Genomic DNA, 17,170 nt, shown 5'->3' on the forward strand with positions numbered 1-17,170 from the left:
TAATGTAATGGAGTTAGCGCAGTGGAGTTCGAGCTCCAGGATTGTATGCCCGGGCTCTAATTCTTGAGCATCCATTACATTTATCTTTCTGATTTGGTTTACCTATTACTTTGGATGTTTGAATTTTTTACTCCATACTTGAAGTTCTGTTTTCTAAAAGATGATTTAGAAAATATGATGGGGACGAGGCTTGGCTCTTTGAGAAATCCAGTCAGCTCGTCTATAACGTGGCTTTTCATTGTGGATTCTGGGTAGAACACTGTTGAGGAATTAGGGACTGTTCTTCTCACAGTGCCCATCTCTCTGGATACAGCGCGATGCAGTGTTGGAAGAAATGGTTTTGTGTACGCACACGGCGTTGGTTAAGGTGTGAGTACTAAACCGCGAGTTTTCATGAACGCGAACCCCTGCGTTTGGGAGCACAACCCCTGCTTTGTAGAAGAACTAACTATATGCAAATGCCATTTTAGATGAATAGACTTAATGGTTTAACACCAGATCCCAGCCATTTGTCTAGATCAGGTATGACATATGGCATATCCAGAGAGCCAACTGACTATACTGACTGGGTTTTTTTGCCTTTATTCTAACACTTTGACCAATTTTTTTTAATTTAAGGTATTGTCCTTCTTGTAAAAATGATTCAAATGAAGTTGTAAAGGCTGGCGAAAAGCTCAAGCAGAGTAAGAAGAAAGCAAAAATGCCGTCTGCTAGTACGGAAAGCCAGAGAGACTGGGGCAAGGTAAGGATCTGAAATATTGTAATCCCTCCTCCCACCCTCTTGCCTCTCCTACCTCCAAATTCTGTATATACACTGGCATTTTCCTGATAGCCAAGTTTTTAATGGATATGTATTTGAACAGGGCTTTACGGACTCTTGACCATTTTATGTATATTTTGCAGGGGTGGGGGCGTTGATAGAGACTGTCATTATATTTTCTATGTTCTTGTGTTTTTTTGGTTTTTTTTTTAGGGTATGGCTTGTGTTGGTCGCACTAAGGAATGCACTATTGTTCCCTCTAACCACTATGGACCTATACCTGGTGTCCCTGTGGGAACAACTTGGAAATTTAGAGTCCAGGTATGTTGATTTAGTTCAAGAAAATAAAATCCTCATCCACCATTTAAAAAGAAAAGTTTAGTTGATGTGTATTCATAACATCTGTTTCTCTGAAGGTCATTTTTTTGAGAGAACTTCCTCTTGAAGCTCATAATTCTAATGTGAGTGCAGTGTAGGTATAACCTACCCAAGCTTCTTATTCTGCAAGATAGTGTGTGTGGGCTTTACATGATATGAAACTCAAACTAGTGCCCTCATCACTTTTTTATTATTTTTCAGGGATCAGTTTTTGAGCTCTGCTCAAATACTCCTGTCCTCTCCTCCAAGTGTTCTGTAAATTTGATGAGTCTACGTAGAAAACCTTAAAAAAGAAATAAAAAAGCTCTAGAGTAGAATTTTCCCCAGTAAAAATCTGGAGTCAGGACTTCAAAGGCTCCCACTTTAAAGGAGTCTCTGCATAGTGTGGTCCAGATTGATGCTGGGATATCTTTGAATTATTGCTGAACTGTGGAAGGAAATATTTTCGTAATACTTTGGGGAAGAAAAAGTCATTAGTGATTAATTCAGCTCATAAAACCAGGAGCCCTAAACTCTGACTTAATTCATCCTGTCTAGCATGGCACCGTAGCTCTTGAAATTGTTTCTGTAACTGATTAAAGGTGGCTTTTGGTCTGCTTTAAGTGACACTAAGAGTTTTTGCAGTGTACTGATTCATTTAGTACTTGTTACATAAGACATTGTCCAAGAACCAGATTAAGCAGCATGAGTCAGCTTGGCCTAGTGGAAAGAGCACGGGCCTGGGATTCAGAGGACCTGGGTTCTAATCTCAGCTCTGCCATTTGCCGGATGCGTGACTTTGGTTATGTCATCTAACTTTTCTGGGCCTTAGTTGCCACATCTAAAATGGAGATTCAATGTTTATTCTCCCTCCTGTTTAGAGCGTGAGCCTGATGAGGGTTGGGGGTTGTGTTCAACCTGGTTGCCTTGAATCTTCTCCATTGGCATATAGTAATTGTTTATCGGATACCATCATTATTATTAATTGGGCTTTTCTGTTGAGTGGTTTGTCTTTATTTTTAGAAGTGCAATTAGTTAACCTCAAAGTTGCATGTCGCAGTGCTATCTTGGAGCAGGTCTGTTTAATTTGAGGACACTCTTGCCATAGACTGGGAATATTTGATATTTCTGAGATAAACTGTAGAATTGAGGAATTGGCCTATTTGAAAGGCCACAGGACTGGGAGTCAGGAGACTTGTTCTAGTCCCAGTTCTGCCACTTGCCGAGTGACTTAATTTCTCTGAGCCTCACTTACTTCATCTGTAAAATGGGGATAAAATACCCGTTAGCCCTCCTTCATAGACTGTGAGCCCTGTGTGGACTATATCCAATCTGATTATTTTATACCTACCCCAGAGTTTAGCACAGTGCTTGGCACTTAGTAAGCACTTATTATATACCATTATCGTCATTGCTAGTCTCTTTATTTCACTGTGGTAAATTCAGAGGAAAGGTTGAGAAAAAAAATTCCTTCCAAATTAACTCTTCAAGAAGAAAGTTTGGATAACTTTGTTGATTCAAAAGGACATTGTATACAAGGTTTCTCTGAACCGGTCAAGATGTACTTAAATTTTTATACTGAAATTATTTCTGGGAAAAGCCATTTCCAAAGCACCCAGAAATCAACTACATTGTGCACATACTATGATTAACTTGCCTTTCTTATTATTAGTCATTCTACTCCTCTGCTTCACGTGTAGTACTGAGTAATCTTCAGACCCAATTTGAAGGAGTAATGAAGTGACCTTTATTCTGACTCTTTTCAGTGTGCTTCACAGACCATGAGAAATGCCACCCTGGGTCAGATCAGCGGTTCATTCTGTCTAAAATGACTGGATTTTTTGGCAGTTCAAAGTGGGCCACGGAATGGGACCGAAAAGACTGCAAAAAGGAGAATGGAGAGCCCCAGAAATGATGAGCAGGCACAGAGAGGGGGAAATTAAAAAAAAAAAAATGACAGAGGAGAGAAAGGGGCACCGAAAGGAGGGGACAAAGAGAAGCAGATGAGGCCAGACAAAGAGAGGCAGTCCTTTAGTGTAGGGCAGAGAGAAGGCAGTAAAAAGGGGAAGTGGAAAGACAGTTGGGAAGATGCAGAGGGGAAAGGTACATTCTTATCTGTCCTCTGCTGCTGTCCTCTGCCATCTGGGCCACATAAGAGGAAGCATGTGGGCATGAGGATCCCAAGCCAGCGGGGGTCATGGGCTCAGGCGGCTGCTGCTTTCCTTGCTCGTTCTACCCCTTTCCCTACGTAATTCCTTCAATGGACTGAGATGTGTGCATCTCTTAGTCAACCATTTTCTTTTCCTTTAGTTTTTAGGATCTTAACGTGTCCCAGAGAATCTAAATCAGGAGGTTCCAGACCCTGAAATGTTGGGGCAGTCCTGCCTAAATGAGAATTTCTGGTCACCTAAATTCAGTGCGGCTCTCTGCCTCTAATTCCGAGTCTGCCATTTGTCTGCTCTGTGACCTTGGGCAAGTCACTAAGCTTCTCTGTGCCTCAGTTCCCTCATCTGTAAAATGGAGATAAAGACTGTGAGCCCCATGTGTGACAGGAAATGTGTCCAACCCGATTTGCTTGTATCCACCCCAGCACTTAGAACGGTGCCCGGCACATAGTAAGTGCTTAACAAATACCACAGTTATTATGATTATCCACCTTAAAATCTTGCCAGTGAGACCAAACTAAAGAATCCACTCAGCCTTGTTTTATTATGGTATCTGTTAAGCGCTTACTGAGTCAAGCACTATTCTAAGTGCTGGATTAGATGCAAGTTCATCAGGTCGGGCACAGTCGTTGTCCCACGTGGGGCTCACAGTCGTAGTAGGAGGGAGAACAGGGATTTAATCCCCATTTTGCAAATGAGGTAACTGAGGCACAGAAAAGTTACATGACTTACCCAAGGTCACATAGCAGGCAAGTGGCAGAGTCAGGATCAGAACCCAGGTCCTCTGACTCCTGGGCCTGTGCTCTTTCCACTAGGCCACATTGCTTCTGTTGTTAAATAGAGTTGATTGTTAAAAGGAAATTATCATCATTGGGACATTTTGAGTGCTTTCTGTGTGCGGAGCATTGTACTAAGCACTTGGGAGAGTGCAGTACAACAGAGTTGGTCCTTATTTTGTTTCTTTTGTATATTCCCCGAGTGCATGGTGTAGCACCTGGAGGCACTGAATCAATACAGTTGATATTAATATTTATCATTGCTTAGGAGCACTTAGTTTCTCCTTTTGTTTTAATTCCCCAGGTGAGTGAAGCAGGTGTTCATCGGCCCCACGTTGGTGGCATTCACGGGCGAAGCAACGATGGAGCATACTCTCTGGTGCTGGCTGGAGGATTTGAAGATGAAGTAGTAAGTCCACAAATTGTTGAAAAGATTTCTGCCCTCCATTCCATGCAGTAAACTAAATGTTCTTGAAACTATGGACTATCATAGATCATTAAAATTGAATTAAAAATGTAAAAGCTTCGCAGAACTTCAGTAGAACTGAACGTGTTCCCATTTTTTCTTCAGAGCTATTTTGAGCACTGTGACCAAGAGTTACGTTTAGATAGATGAGAAGCAGCATGGCTCAGTGGAAAGAGCACGGGCTTTGGAGTCAGAGGTCATGGGTTCAAATCCCGGCTCCACGACTTGTCAGCTGTGTGACTTTGGGCAAGTCATTTCACTTCTCTGTGCTTCAGTTATCTGTAAAGTGGGGATTAAGACTGTGAGCCCCACGTGGGACAACCTGATCATCTTGTAACCTCCCCAGCGCTTAGTACAGTGCTTTGCACATAATAAGCGCTTAATAAATGCCATCATTATTATTATTATATAGTCAGCACAGTTGTAACAGATGCAGTTTAAAGGGGACACAAAATTACCTTGAGGCAAGAGGCACCACCGCAGAGAGCCACAGAGAAACAGGGGAGAGCAAAGGACCTGATAGTCCTAATAGTGCCCAGAGGGGAAAAAATGTGGTTAAAACCTCATCATAGTAAGTCAATGACAGCCCTCTTTGGGAAAGGGATACAGTAGTTTAAGGTGTTTCCTCTGCTTTTCTCCTTTGTTTAGCAAGAATTTAAGGATCCCACAAGTGGTAAGAGAAAATGTGCCCAGAGAGAGAAATAGAAGCTAGAGTGGGGTGGCAAAAGACAAAAAACTTCCTTTCTCCCAAACCTGTTCACCATGTGTTTCCCCACCCACAGTGGGACAGGCCTCTGAATGCTCATGAAGAAATGATATGCCTGGTCTAGCTGGTGTTCGGGTAGAGAGCCGAAAATAAGCTATCAAGTTTAATTGCTACCATTATTCATTCACGTAATCAAAAATTTGGATCACTTGATAAATTAGTTTTGGCTCTCTCAGGCAGTGGATGCCCAACTGTGTTCAGTTATTTGGCTTGTATTTCTAGTGGATTCCCCAAACTACCTGTGGCTTGGGCAGGGTGGTTGGTGAAATCCACACCTACGTCATCATCATCATCAATCGTATTTATTGAGTGCTTACTATGTGCAGAGCACTGTACTAAGCGCTTGGGAAGTACAAATTGACAACATATAAAGACAGTCCCTACCCAACAGTGGGCTCACAGTCTAAAAGGGGGAGACAGAGAACAAAACCAAACATACTAACAAAATAAAATAAATAGAATAGATATGTACAAGTAAAATAAATAAATAAATAAATAGAGTAATAATAAATAAATAAATACGTAATGACCTTCCTACTCAAATGAGAACTCTCCTTTTGACAGAGCATTTGCTTGATTTTTATGGGTTCTCAGTATATTGAGGCTTTCCATTTTGATTGATGATGCATCTAACATCAGTAAAGTTAATGCTAAGCTGTAACTCACCTGTTTTAGGGTCCCTTTGGCTATCATTGGGTAGCTTGTGATGTCCAAGATCAGACCCTTTTGTCAGCATGCAGTGGAGTGGTCAAAAATCCTTTGAGTTGAGGGAAGTAGACTCCTTAGAGTAATCCCCCAGCATCCTGCTCTAGTCCCACGGCACTTTTAAAGCCAAAGTTCTAGCAACCATATTCATGGCATTAAATGCAATCACTGTGGGACTGGAACCGTGCACTTTAAGAGCAGTCTCCATTTTCCCTTTTTAAAAATTTCTTAGTGGGAAAGCACATTAATAATAAGAATAATAATTATAGCACTCTGTGCCAAGCACTGTTCTAAGCACTTGGGTAGATTCAGTTTAGTCAGGTTGGACACAGTCCCTGTCCCACATAGGGCTCACACTCTTAATCCCCATTTTACAGATAAGGTAACTGTGGCCCAGAGAAGTGAAGTGCCTTGCCCAAGATCACACAGCAGACCTGTGGCGGAGCTGGGATTAGAACCCATGATCTTCTGACTCCCAAGTCCATGCTGTATCCAGCAAGCTATGACATGAAAGAAATGAAATACAGGGAAACCTCTTGTGAACATGAATGGATCCAATTCTGACACTTGGATATGTTTGGTTTTTTTTTCATTTTTGGCTTGGTCTGAAAGACCTTCAAACAGAAGACTTCTAGTATGTGACTGCCACACACACACACACACACACACACCCCTTTTTATATAGTCAACTGTTGTGCCATTTGTAATTATTCAATCTTTTCACCTTAGACCTTTAGCGCTTTGTGAACTAGTTTTTCTTTCTAGGCAGTAAATGTAGCACCTGTCTCTGGAAGCCAACAAAGATGCCTGGAGCTTGGGCATCTCTTCACCTCTTTTGTTTTTTCAGATGAAGCTGCTGCCCTGAATATTGGCTCTGGACCAGCATTTTAGCTCTTTTCCATGGTGTGTGGGTGTATGTATGTGATTTTTGACATTTCATTTTTGCAACGTCTAACACATTTTCATCTCAGCTGGCACCCAGCCCTTCTGAATTGACTGGTGGATCCAGTTTTTCCGCCCTCCCCCCAAGCCCCCATTTTTCCACAGCCCTGATGAACCAAGCTCCCCAGACAAGAAAATCAACGAGCAAAATGTACCTGGTTACCTCCCATCTTCTTTCATTTCTATCCTCTCCATTTCCAGTACCCCAGTACATTTTGGGGAAAGTGAGGACAAACGAGAGAGGAAAAGAGTCCCCCCTGCCACCCCTTATCCCTCTCTCTCACTCTTTCCCTCCCTTTCTCATTCCCCTGCCATCCAAGATCCCCTATGCTCCTATAAAATTTAAGGAATGAAAGTCCAGCTCTCTTTACTGTAGGGGTCCTGACCCCAGGAGAAGTGGCAGGGATGATTCAATTACTAAGGGGGGCGGGTAGGAGCTTTTTAAATTAAAGTAAAATTATGACAATGAAAGTGGACCAATCCATGGTACTCGTTGAGCACTTACTGTGTGCAGAGCACTGTACTAAGTGCTTGGGAGAGTACAATACAACAGAGTTGGTAGATTCATTCCCTTCCCACAGGGAGCTTATAGTGTAAAGAGAGAGACAACATTAAAATAAGTTGCAGATGTGTAAATAAGTGATGTGGGGTTGCGGCTGGGATGAATATCAAGTGCTTGTGGGATACAGATCCAAATGCAAGTGGATATTTCCACCTTTGTTTTTATGAGGATATCTGCTATTTGGGAGTTTGCATTTCAGTGTGGAGGTGAGAAATGTTTTGATTTACAAAGTTGGTTGCTAAAACTAAGGAAAAATGTTATTGTAGGCTGCAACTTGTTATGAGGAATAGGTTAGGGAGTGGTTGTACTAAATATATCAGTTGGGTATTTCTTACTCGTAGTCTTCACTTAATTACTGCCACCACAGAAGCTTCTTCAAAGTCTCTTGTCAGTCAACAGTATTTTTTGAGCCATTACTGAGTGTGTGGCACTCTACCAAACACTTGGGAAAGAGCCACGGGAGCAAAATGTATGTTTCTTGCCCTCAAGGACCTTAGAATCCAATGAGTAAGGGGATTACAGTTGTCCAAAATTCATAGAATCAACCTCAACCCAAGTACTAGAGTAATTTGACTATTGCACCCATTTCTGTAGTGTCTGCCTTTTTTAAAAAAAAATTGTGTTGTGAGATATCTAAATAATGTTGTGAGGTTTTTGTTGTGATACGAAATCAATCCTGCCTGTATATATCCAAGGTTATCACTTCTTATAGCTGACAGGATTTAAAAATTTCCTTCCAAATAAGTCTTTTTTCCAGACAATTTCCAAATAGCTCTTTGAAGCACTTGATGCCTCAGAGAGGATGGTCAGTATGTATCTAGTTGTGTGCATGTGTTTTTGTGTACATGTGAGCTCGTTTAGACTGTGATCCCACTGTTGGGTAGGGACTGTCTCTATATGTTGCCAACTTGTACTTCCCAAGCGCTTAGTACAGTGCTCTGCACACAGTAAGCGCTCAATAAATGCGATTGCTGATGATGACAGGAATGTGTCTATTGTTATATCGTACTTTCCCAAGTGCCTAGTACAGTGCTTTGCACACAGTAAGTGCTCGATAAATGCAAGTGAGTGAATGAATGAATGACCATAACCATGTATTTTTATATATGCAACTAGCTGCATTTTGCATATCCATGGATATATGCAGGTGTGAGCACACACCACGCACACACACATGGACTTCTTTCTGGATTTCTATCCCCTTCAACTTGTTACAGCCCCCTAAATTGCCACTTCAAAGCTTAACAATAATAATAATAATAATAATTGCGGTATTTGTTAAGTGCTTACTATGTGCCAGGCACTGTTCTGAGCACTAGGATAGATACAAGGTAAATGGGTTGGACACGGTCCCTGTCCCACGTAGGGCTCAGAGTTTTAATCCCCATTTTCCAGAAGAGGGAACTGAAGCCCAGAGAAGTTAAGTGACTTGCCCAAGGTCACACAGCAGACAAGCCAGCAGAGCTGGGATTAGAACCCACAACCTTCTGAATCCTAGGCCCATGCTCTTTCCATGCTACTTCTGTGCCCCCTACACGTTTATATATTTATGTTCTCCAGTAGCACTTATGTACTTATATGACATTGCTTAAGCACTAGCATATGTCTATTCCAGGGCTAAGTACAGTGCTTGGCACATAGTAAGCATCATCAAATACTGCAGTCATTATTATTAGTGTTCTAAACTCTGATCAATCAATCAATCGTATTTATTGAGCACTTACTGTGTGCAGAGCACTGTACTAAGCACTTGGGAAGTACAAGTTGGCAATGTATAGAGACAGTCCCTACCCAACAGTGGGCTCACAGTCTAGAAAATCCCTGTGTAGGACATGGACTGTGTCTTTTCTGATTATCTTATATCTACCTCAGCTCTTAGATAATGCATGACACAAAGTACATAATAAATGTTATTAAACAATTGTATTTATTGAGTGCTTACTATGTGCAGAGCACTGTACTAAGTGCTTGGGAGAGTGCAGTACAAGAGACTTAGCAGATATGTTCCCTATCCATATTGAGTTTACAGTCTAAAGGGTGCTTGTTATTATTATATCAAGTATAGTATTATATTAATATTATTAATAATAAAACAAGAAGGAGTTTGGTTTGGTGGTCTTTTACAGCAACATTAATTATAGTTTTCTTGGGTTTCTGAAAAGCAGTATGGTCTAGTGGAAAGAGCATGGGCTTTCAAAGGACCCTGAGTTCTAATCCCAGTGCTGTCACTTGTCAGCAGTGTGACCTTGGGCATGTCACTTAACTTCTCTGTGCCTCAGTTACCTTATCTGTAAAATGGGGGTTAAGACTGTGAGCCTCATGTGGGTCATGGACTGTGTCCATCCTGATTAGCTTGTATTTGTCCCAGCGCTTCATACAGTGCCTGTCACATAGTAAGTGCTTAACACACACCATAAAAAGTGAGGTATTTTTTGGACCCAGTTTTGATATTTAAGGACACTGGAAGGAAAATGAACCAAAGCATTATTTTCACAATCATCCAATACATTTAGTTAATTGGAATATTTCATCTTACTTTGGACCCATATTTATAAGTATCTGTTAGCTTTGGCAACTCGTAATAGTTTCATTTGAATTTTATCCTGTTTAGCAAAAATCTTTGAATGGGGAGTTTTCTCTGAAATTGAACATGAGGGTAACGTGCTATCATTGGCTTAATCTGATTAAATTCTCCCTTTTGGGTTTTATATCCTAATGCAACCATTTCAGGTGTGCAGTTCTTCTTTCAGTTAGAAATAGGGAGCCCAGTTCCCCTAGGAGCTAAAGTCATTTCCTGGGAGTAAATGCGGCACTTTGAGAGGAACATTGCCTATTTCAGATCACAGAGGATCTTCGGCGCATTGTAGTAGTGGGTGTGCTAGTGCATTGAACAGTCTTTTTCTTTATGGTGTTCGTTAAGAGCTTATTATATGTCAAACACTGTTCTAAGTGCTGGAGGCGGATACAAGTAAATTAGGTTGGACATAATCCCTGTCCCGCATGCGGCTCACAATCCTCCCCAAGTGCCCATCTTATCAACAAGAGGAAACTTTAGGCCCTGGGAGAATTGGACTCAATCCAATCGGATTGGGTTATGATTCGCCTATAGTTACGATTTCTATAGAGTCATAAATTAGTTTCTCTAATGTACTTAAGAGCTGACGTGCTAAATTGTTTTTGTTATAGTTATTTAAATGGAGAAATGAGTCAAATCTTTGACCAGAGCAGGTGAACTCTGCGATTCCTTTACTAATGCAATTTGGTTTGAGACACATGGTGATTATGTAAATCAATCAATTGTATTTATTGAGCGCTTACTGTGTGCAGAGCACTGTAGTAAGCGCTTGGGAAGTACAAGTTGGCAACATGCAGAGACAGTCCCTACCCAACAGTGGGCTCACAGTCTAGAAGGGGGAGGCAGAGAAGAAAACCAAACATATTAACGAAATAAAATAAATAGAATAGATATATACAAATAAAATAAATAAATAGAGTAATAAGTATGTACAAACATATATACATATATACAGGTACTGTGGGGAAGGGAAGGAGGTAAGACGGGGGGATGGAGAGGGGTATGAGGGGGAAAGGAAGGAGGGGGCTCAGTCTGGGAAGGCCTCCTGGAGGAGGTGAGCTCTCAGTAGGGCCTTGAAGGGAGGAAGAGAGCTAGCTTGGCGGATGTTGGGAGGGAGGCTGTTCCAGGCCAGGGGGATGACGTGGGCCGGGGGTCGACGGCGGGACAGGCGAGAACGAGGTACGGTGAGGAGATTAGCGGCAGAGGAGTGGAGGGTGTGGGCTGGGCTGGAGAAGGAGAAAAGGGAGGTGAGGTAGGAGGGGACGAGGTGATGGAGAGCCTTGAAGCTGAGCAGAGCTTCTTTTCAGAAGGATTAATCTTTCCAATCCTTATGTGCAGTGTCAGCAAACACTTAGTTTGGGATATTCTTTTCAGAGAGCTCACTCCATCTCACCTTCAAGTTAGTTACGCGCCATAAATCTGTTGGGGATTTTCACTACATTTCAGATAAGTTTATTTAATGAATTATAAATGACAAAGAATAATGAACAGGTTATTTGACCTAGAAACTACAATTATGTTGTGTTCAGGGAGGTGCATGATGGGCTGCCGTACGTTACTGTCTAGCGCAAACCTCTGCCTTCATCTCCTTCGTTCTTTCTATTTCTGGTCTATTTAATCTTTAGGCATCGGTTGAATCCATCAGTCAGGACTGCCATTGGTGGTTACACCACTGATTTTTTTTGGCAGTTAGATCTGAACTTAGACCTTTGATACAGATCTTTAATCATCAGAATGTAGCAACTTGTAATGTAGAATTTAACATTCTTCCTTCTTCGATTTTTAGACTGTGAGCCCACTGTTGGGTAGGGACTGTCTCTATATGTTGCCAACTTGTACTTCCCAAGCGCTTAGTACAGTGCTCTGCACACAGTAAGCGCTCAATAAATACGATTAATGATTGATGATTAGTAGTATACGTCTGATTCTGCAGTTCCTTTACCTTATTCCTGTACATTTTTGGGTGTTTCACTCAGGATTACTAGGTGTTTTCCCCTTGGAAGCCAGCAGAGGGCAGGCAAGTTAAACCTGGTCCCCGTAGATGTACAAAATAGTATAAGCTGACACAGGCATAAAGTAGAGATTAAAACATAGATGATTTAATATATAATTCAATATTATAACTTCCTCACAAGCCTCTTAGGGAAATGACAACTCTTCAAAACATATTGCTGCTCTGCAAGTTTTATAAAAGCATCCCTAAAAGTATCCTGTTTTAAAAACGTGTGCACCCTTCATTGAAAGTTGAGAACCAGCTATAGGATTTGAGTTTCATTTTTGACCTGTGAGTCAGTCTGGAAGCTACCGCGGTGAGTGAAATTGAATTTGTATTTGCCGTTTAAAGTGTAACCTTCTGCTGAGTTGTGGACCTTTGACTAAAAAGAAGAATGTTGACAGTCCAGTGGGAACTAGACTTATTGTTTCTATCCTTGCATTCATCGGACTTCTGTGATTCCAGTTCCTCGAGTCACTTGAGCAAAGTTTCCACATCTGCCCCCGGCCCAGAAATGACCATGGATTCAGATGTTCCTAGCGCTACCAGTGGTGATTAGCTGATTTCCTTTCCATAGTAAGAAAAGGGATTGAAAGGAGCTAGGTATCTGAACTAGGTGGATCAAAGAAGGGAATACAGACCCTGGTGTAGGAGTAAGTTGATTCATGATGGTGATGGATGGTGGCAATGAGAGAGAAGTGTTAGAAAAGCACAAGGATAATTTTTAAGGAGAAGAAACACTCTTAATGGGGAGGTGAACTGGTGTGTATTGTGTTGGGCTAGGCCTGCTACAGATGTATCTGGGGTTGTGTCCTGAGAAAAGCCAGGGCCCAATGAATCCATGTAAAGCACATCCGCTTTTCCCTAGTAAATGGTTTGCGTTTCACCTCCCTTCAGACCATACGAAACAGAAATGTAACAAACTTAAATCTGACACTTCATTTTGATAGGTGGCCAAAGCAAGAGAAAAATCTTGATTCATAGTGCTGAAAGCAAATGTCCGGGTTTTAAGAAGCAAAGTGAATCAGTGAAAATGGTGGTTCTTCAGTTGAGAGCTTTTTCATTTGACATGTTAAAATAGGACACTCTTCTCACACAGGACCGAGGTGACGAATTCACTTACACCGGGAGTGGTGGTAGAGATCTTTCCGGTAATAAAAGGATTGGAGAACATTCATTTGATCAAACATTAACCCATATGAACAGGTAATGTTTTGAATATTCAGTATTTTTAGTAATATTTTCAAAACCATATGTGAGTTCAGCTTGGTATAGTGTCCCTTAGCATAGAGGAGTCAGTGGTAGAAATTGAAAGTTAGAGACTTGGATTCCTGTCCTTATCCTACCAGTGCCTGGTGGTGGGATCATGGACAAGTGACTTAACATTTCTATTCTTCAGCGTTTCCAGTTTTTCCCATCTACAGATTTGAATATGTCGATCCTTCTGTACCCTTAAAGGGGTGGGGGCGTTAAGTGTAAATGAGGTGAGGATGATTAACTGTTTTTTTTACATTGCTTTATGTATTCAAAGTCTGATTGATATTATTATTGCACCTTTACTTGTCTATATCCTAGAAAACAGTAGTTTTCATTAGTCATGCTAAAATTGTTCTACTTTGAAATTATTATAAAAATGTGCATTTCATTAAGGGGAAATTAACTGCAGCATTGTGCACCTAGAGCGTATTTCTGATGCCCTGTAGGAAGTTAATGAATGCATTCTAGTCGGCCAATATTTAAGCACATAAATATTGGTGCGTTAGGTGTTTCCCTGGGGATTCATGTACAGGCATACCTTGCTATAAGTTGCTTCCTTTCTGTTGTTTCATCAGTCAATTACGCTATGGTATTTGAGTGCTTACTGTGTGCAGAGCACTGTACTAAGTGCTTGGGAGAGTATGATTAAACAGAGTTGGTAGACACCATCCCCGCCCACAAGGAGCTTACTGTCTAGATGGGGAGACAGGCATCAGTTAATCAATTGTATCTAGTGAGTGCTAACCGTGTGCAGAGCACTGTACTGAGTGCTTGGGAGAGTACAATATAACAGAGTTGGTAGACACGTTCCCTGCCCTCAACAAATTTACAGTCTAGAGGGAGAGACAGACATTAATGCAAATAAATTGTGGTTATCAATCAGTTGTATTTATTGAGTGCTTACTGTGTGCGGGGCACTGCACTGAGCGCTTGGGAGAGTACAATATAGCAGAGTTGGTAGACGAGTTCGTTGCCCACAATAAGCTTACAGTCTCGAGACATACATAAGTGCTGAGGGAGGGGGTGAATAAAGGGTGTAAATCCAGGCGCAAAGATGACACAGAAGGGAGAGGGAGAAGAGAAAATAAGGGCTTAGTTGGGGAAGGCCTCTTGGGGAAGATGGGCTTTTAATAAGGCTTTGAAGGTGGGGTACAGATAGGAAGAAATGGCTGGAATTAAGTAACAGTTGCCCCCTACATTTTCCCCTGTAGTTTTAAAATGGAGGGAATTGAAGCCCCGGATCTTTCTAGGATAAGATCTGGAAATTGATACCTAGACTGTTGCTCCATAATTCCCTCAGAGTGCTGCAGAACCTAAAATGGGGTTTACTTGATTTAGTACTTCCTTTACTGGTAGATTCGGGACTTCTGGACAGTTTGTGTTCTGCTTGGAGAGACAGATCATTTCAACCTGTCAGAGCTGGAATTCTATTTTGAGGGCGAGCCACCAGACAGACAGACAGACAGCTATGCATCCAGCTAGCCAGGTACTATCATTGTAGGTCATAAGTTTATTTCTGGATGCAGAACGTAACCCCAGCTTTAATGGTTAGATTTCTGGGAAATCTGTTTTTGCTGTACATGGTGAAAACATTTAAGAGTACTTTTCCAGGCACATGGGCATATAGCGAGGTATGTCTGTACTGCTTTAGCCGAGCCTTTGTAAAGAGTTTGTGTTACAGTAAAAGCATTGTCATCCAGAACCTCACCATCCAGGAAGCTGTAAAACCTGGCATTTCTGAGGTCCCCTGTGTATGGGGAATCTTGGTCAACTGATCCCTCGTGGAGAAGGACTTTATAAATCGTATTTGAGTCCTCCCCAGCAAGTATGCGACTCCCTCTGGATGTTTTCCTACAGTCTCTGCTAATGCACATTGCCAACTACTTCAACTCACCATCCGTCGAGAAGATACCTCTCCCTGCTGAATCTATTACTGGGCATAAGCTCTCCTGGAGTCTTTTTCTAATTAATGTGATTAGCACACAGCCCTCTCCCTCTCACTATAGTTTCAGAGGTGGTTATCCCTGAGGCTTCTGCTGCTGGGTATTTATGCAAAGACCTTGATTCCTAGCAGGATTTGCTCTACTGAAATCGTGTTCTGGGAACCATCTACTCCTTCCCCTTGCTCCAAGGATTTCTAATTTAGGCAAACAACATTTTTTGATCAACCGACACATCCCATTCCAAGAGCTTGCTGGATAACAAGTCTTTTACTGTATTTTGCTACACAATGCACAGTCCTTGAGCAAATGGTTCTCTAAGAACTGTTACTGATGACTTGGTAATCATCTAATGGTTTTGTCGATTATTCTTTAACCTTAAAACTATGCAAGATCTTTTTCTCTGGTAAAAAGAGTCCTTTTGCTAAGTTGTGCATCACCTTTTGGAAATGATTTTATTTCTTGATTTCAAATGTAATGGGTAGTATTAGTGTCACCTGTATTATTTTGATTATTGAATGAGGTGGTTTCGGACTGCAAATGTAATTTTCCAACTGTTACGGTTCTGCGGCACTCGACGAGTTATATAGAATTTTTAGGCACTCCATGTCTTCTTTCCACATTATTCCAAACAATAGGGTTGTGTTTTCCTGATCCAGCAGAGAAGACGGGACAGATTGCTCATGAGGACGTTCCTGAGGCAGGGGTTTGGTTCGGTTTTTTTTTTTCCCCAGCAGGAGATAAGCGTCTCCTGAACTGAAGGTATCTTCAGCCCGAGACATGTTCACCTCTTCCTTAAAGCTTCTCATGGAGTTGCTAAATTGGTTTTTTCCGGTTGTCTGTTCAGAAGAGTGTCTTGGTGCATTGAACACGTAGGAAGAATGGAACTGGAACACTACAACCTGTTGCCATTCATCACAATTAACGAGCAATTCCAGAATGTATTGTAGCTTCTCTCTAAAGTGCACAGCCTACTGCCCCTAATAGGCATTCTTCATTACCATATTATGTCAATTATCTTAGAACACTGTTGCATGAGACAAGAGCTGACAAAAGCTAAAGCAAAGTGTTTATTAATAATAATAATAATAATAATAATAATGGTGTTTGTTAAGCGCTTACTATGTGCCAAGCACTGTTCTAAGCACTGGGGTAGCTACAAGGTAATGAGGTTGTCCCACATGGGGCTCACAGTTTGAATCCCCATTTTACAGATGAGGCTACTGAGGCACAGAGAAGTTAAGTGACTCGCCCAAAGTCACACAGCTGATAAGTGGTGGAGCCGGGATTAGAACCCACGACCCCTGGCTCCCAAGCCCGGGCTCTTGCCGCTAAACGACGGCTGCTCTAAAAAATACCTGACATGAAAGCTAGTCAGAAAACTCGCATTTGGCCATCAGAAAGAAATGCTAAACCTTCTCCTACAGATGGGTGCTTAGAAGGGCCCTAGGCCAGATTCAGTCTGTATCCCATGCTGTAATTTATTGTTATATAGTATTCTCCCAAGCGCTCAGTACAGTGCTCTGTACACAGTAATTGCTCAATAAATATGATTGACTGACCGACCCTATGTCAGGGCACCATCTGAATTCACAGATGCTCTCGTTTGGTCTTGGGGCCAAAGCTATTCCGAATGATCTCCTACTCCAAATGATCTCTGGACCACCTACCCGGGAGAGCGCAAGGACAAATTTAGGTCAGGGCTCCCAGCAGGGCAGGGCGGGGAGGAAAGAAAAAGAGAGGTAAAGACACAGGAAGGAAGGGCTGGGGTGGTAGTCACGCAGCCACAAACGTGGGGTCAAGGAATTGGACACAGGGTAGGTAGGGAAAGACGCGGACAAATGCAGAGACACGGGGACAAAGGATTAAGCAAGGAGCCCATTCCTTTGCTTGAGTCTGGAGCCAG

General features: G+C 41.8%; 1 protein-coding gene across 2 annotated transcripts in view; it reads left to right on the forward strand.

Annotated features, from left to right (window-relative positions):
- The window catches only part of UHRF2 (ubiquitin like with PHD and ring finger domains 2), a 136,841-nt gene that overhangs the window by 103,565 nt on the left and 16,106 nt on the right, over positions 1–17,170 (forward strand). For both annotated transcript variants that reach the window (XM_038769492.1, XM_038769494.1), the window contains exons 7-10: positions 619–742; positions 974–1,081; positions 4,363–4,467; positions 13,167–13,273. In XM_038769492.1, coding sequence (XP_038625420.1) covers positions 619–742; positions 974–1,081; positions 4,363–4,467; positions 13,167–13,273 — 444 coding nt within the window. The remainder of the gene's footprint in view (positions 1–618; positions 743–973; positions 1,082–4,362; positions 4,468–13,166; positions 13,274–17,170) is intronic.

The sequence above is a fragment of the Tachyglossus aculeatus genome, chromosome X4 (genome assembly GCF_015852505.1).
Source record: "Tachyglossus aculeatus isolate mTacAcu1 chromosome X4, mTacAcu1.pri, whole genome shotgun sequence".
Lineage (NCBI taxonomy): Eukaryota > Metazoa > Chordata > Mammalia > Monotremata > Tachyglossidae > Tachyglossus > Tachyglossus aculeatus.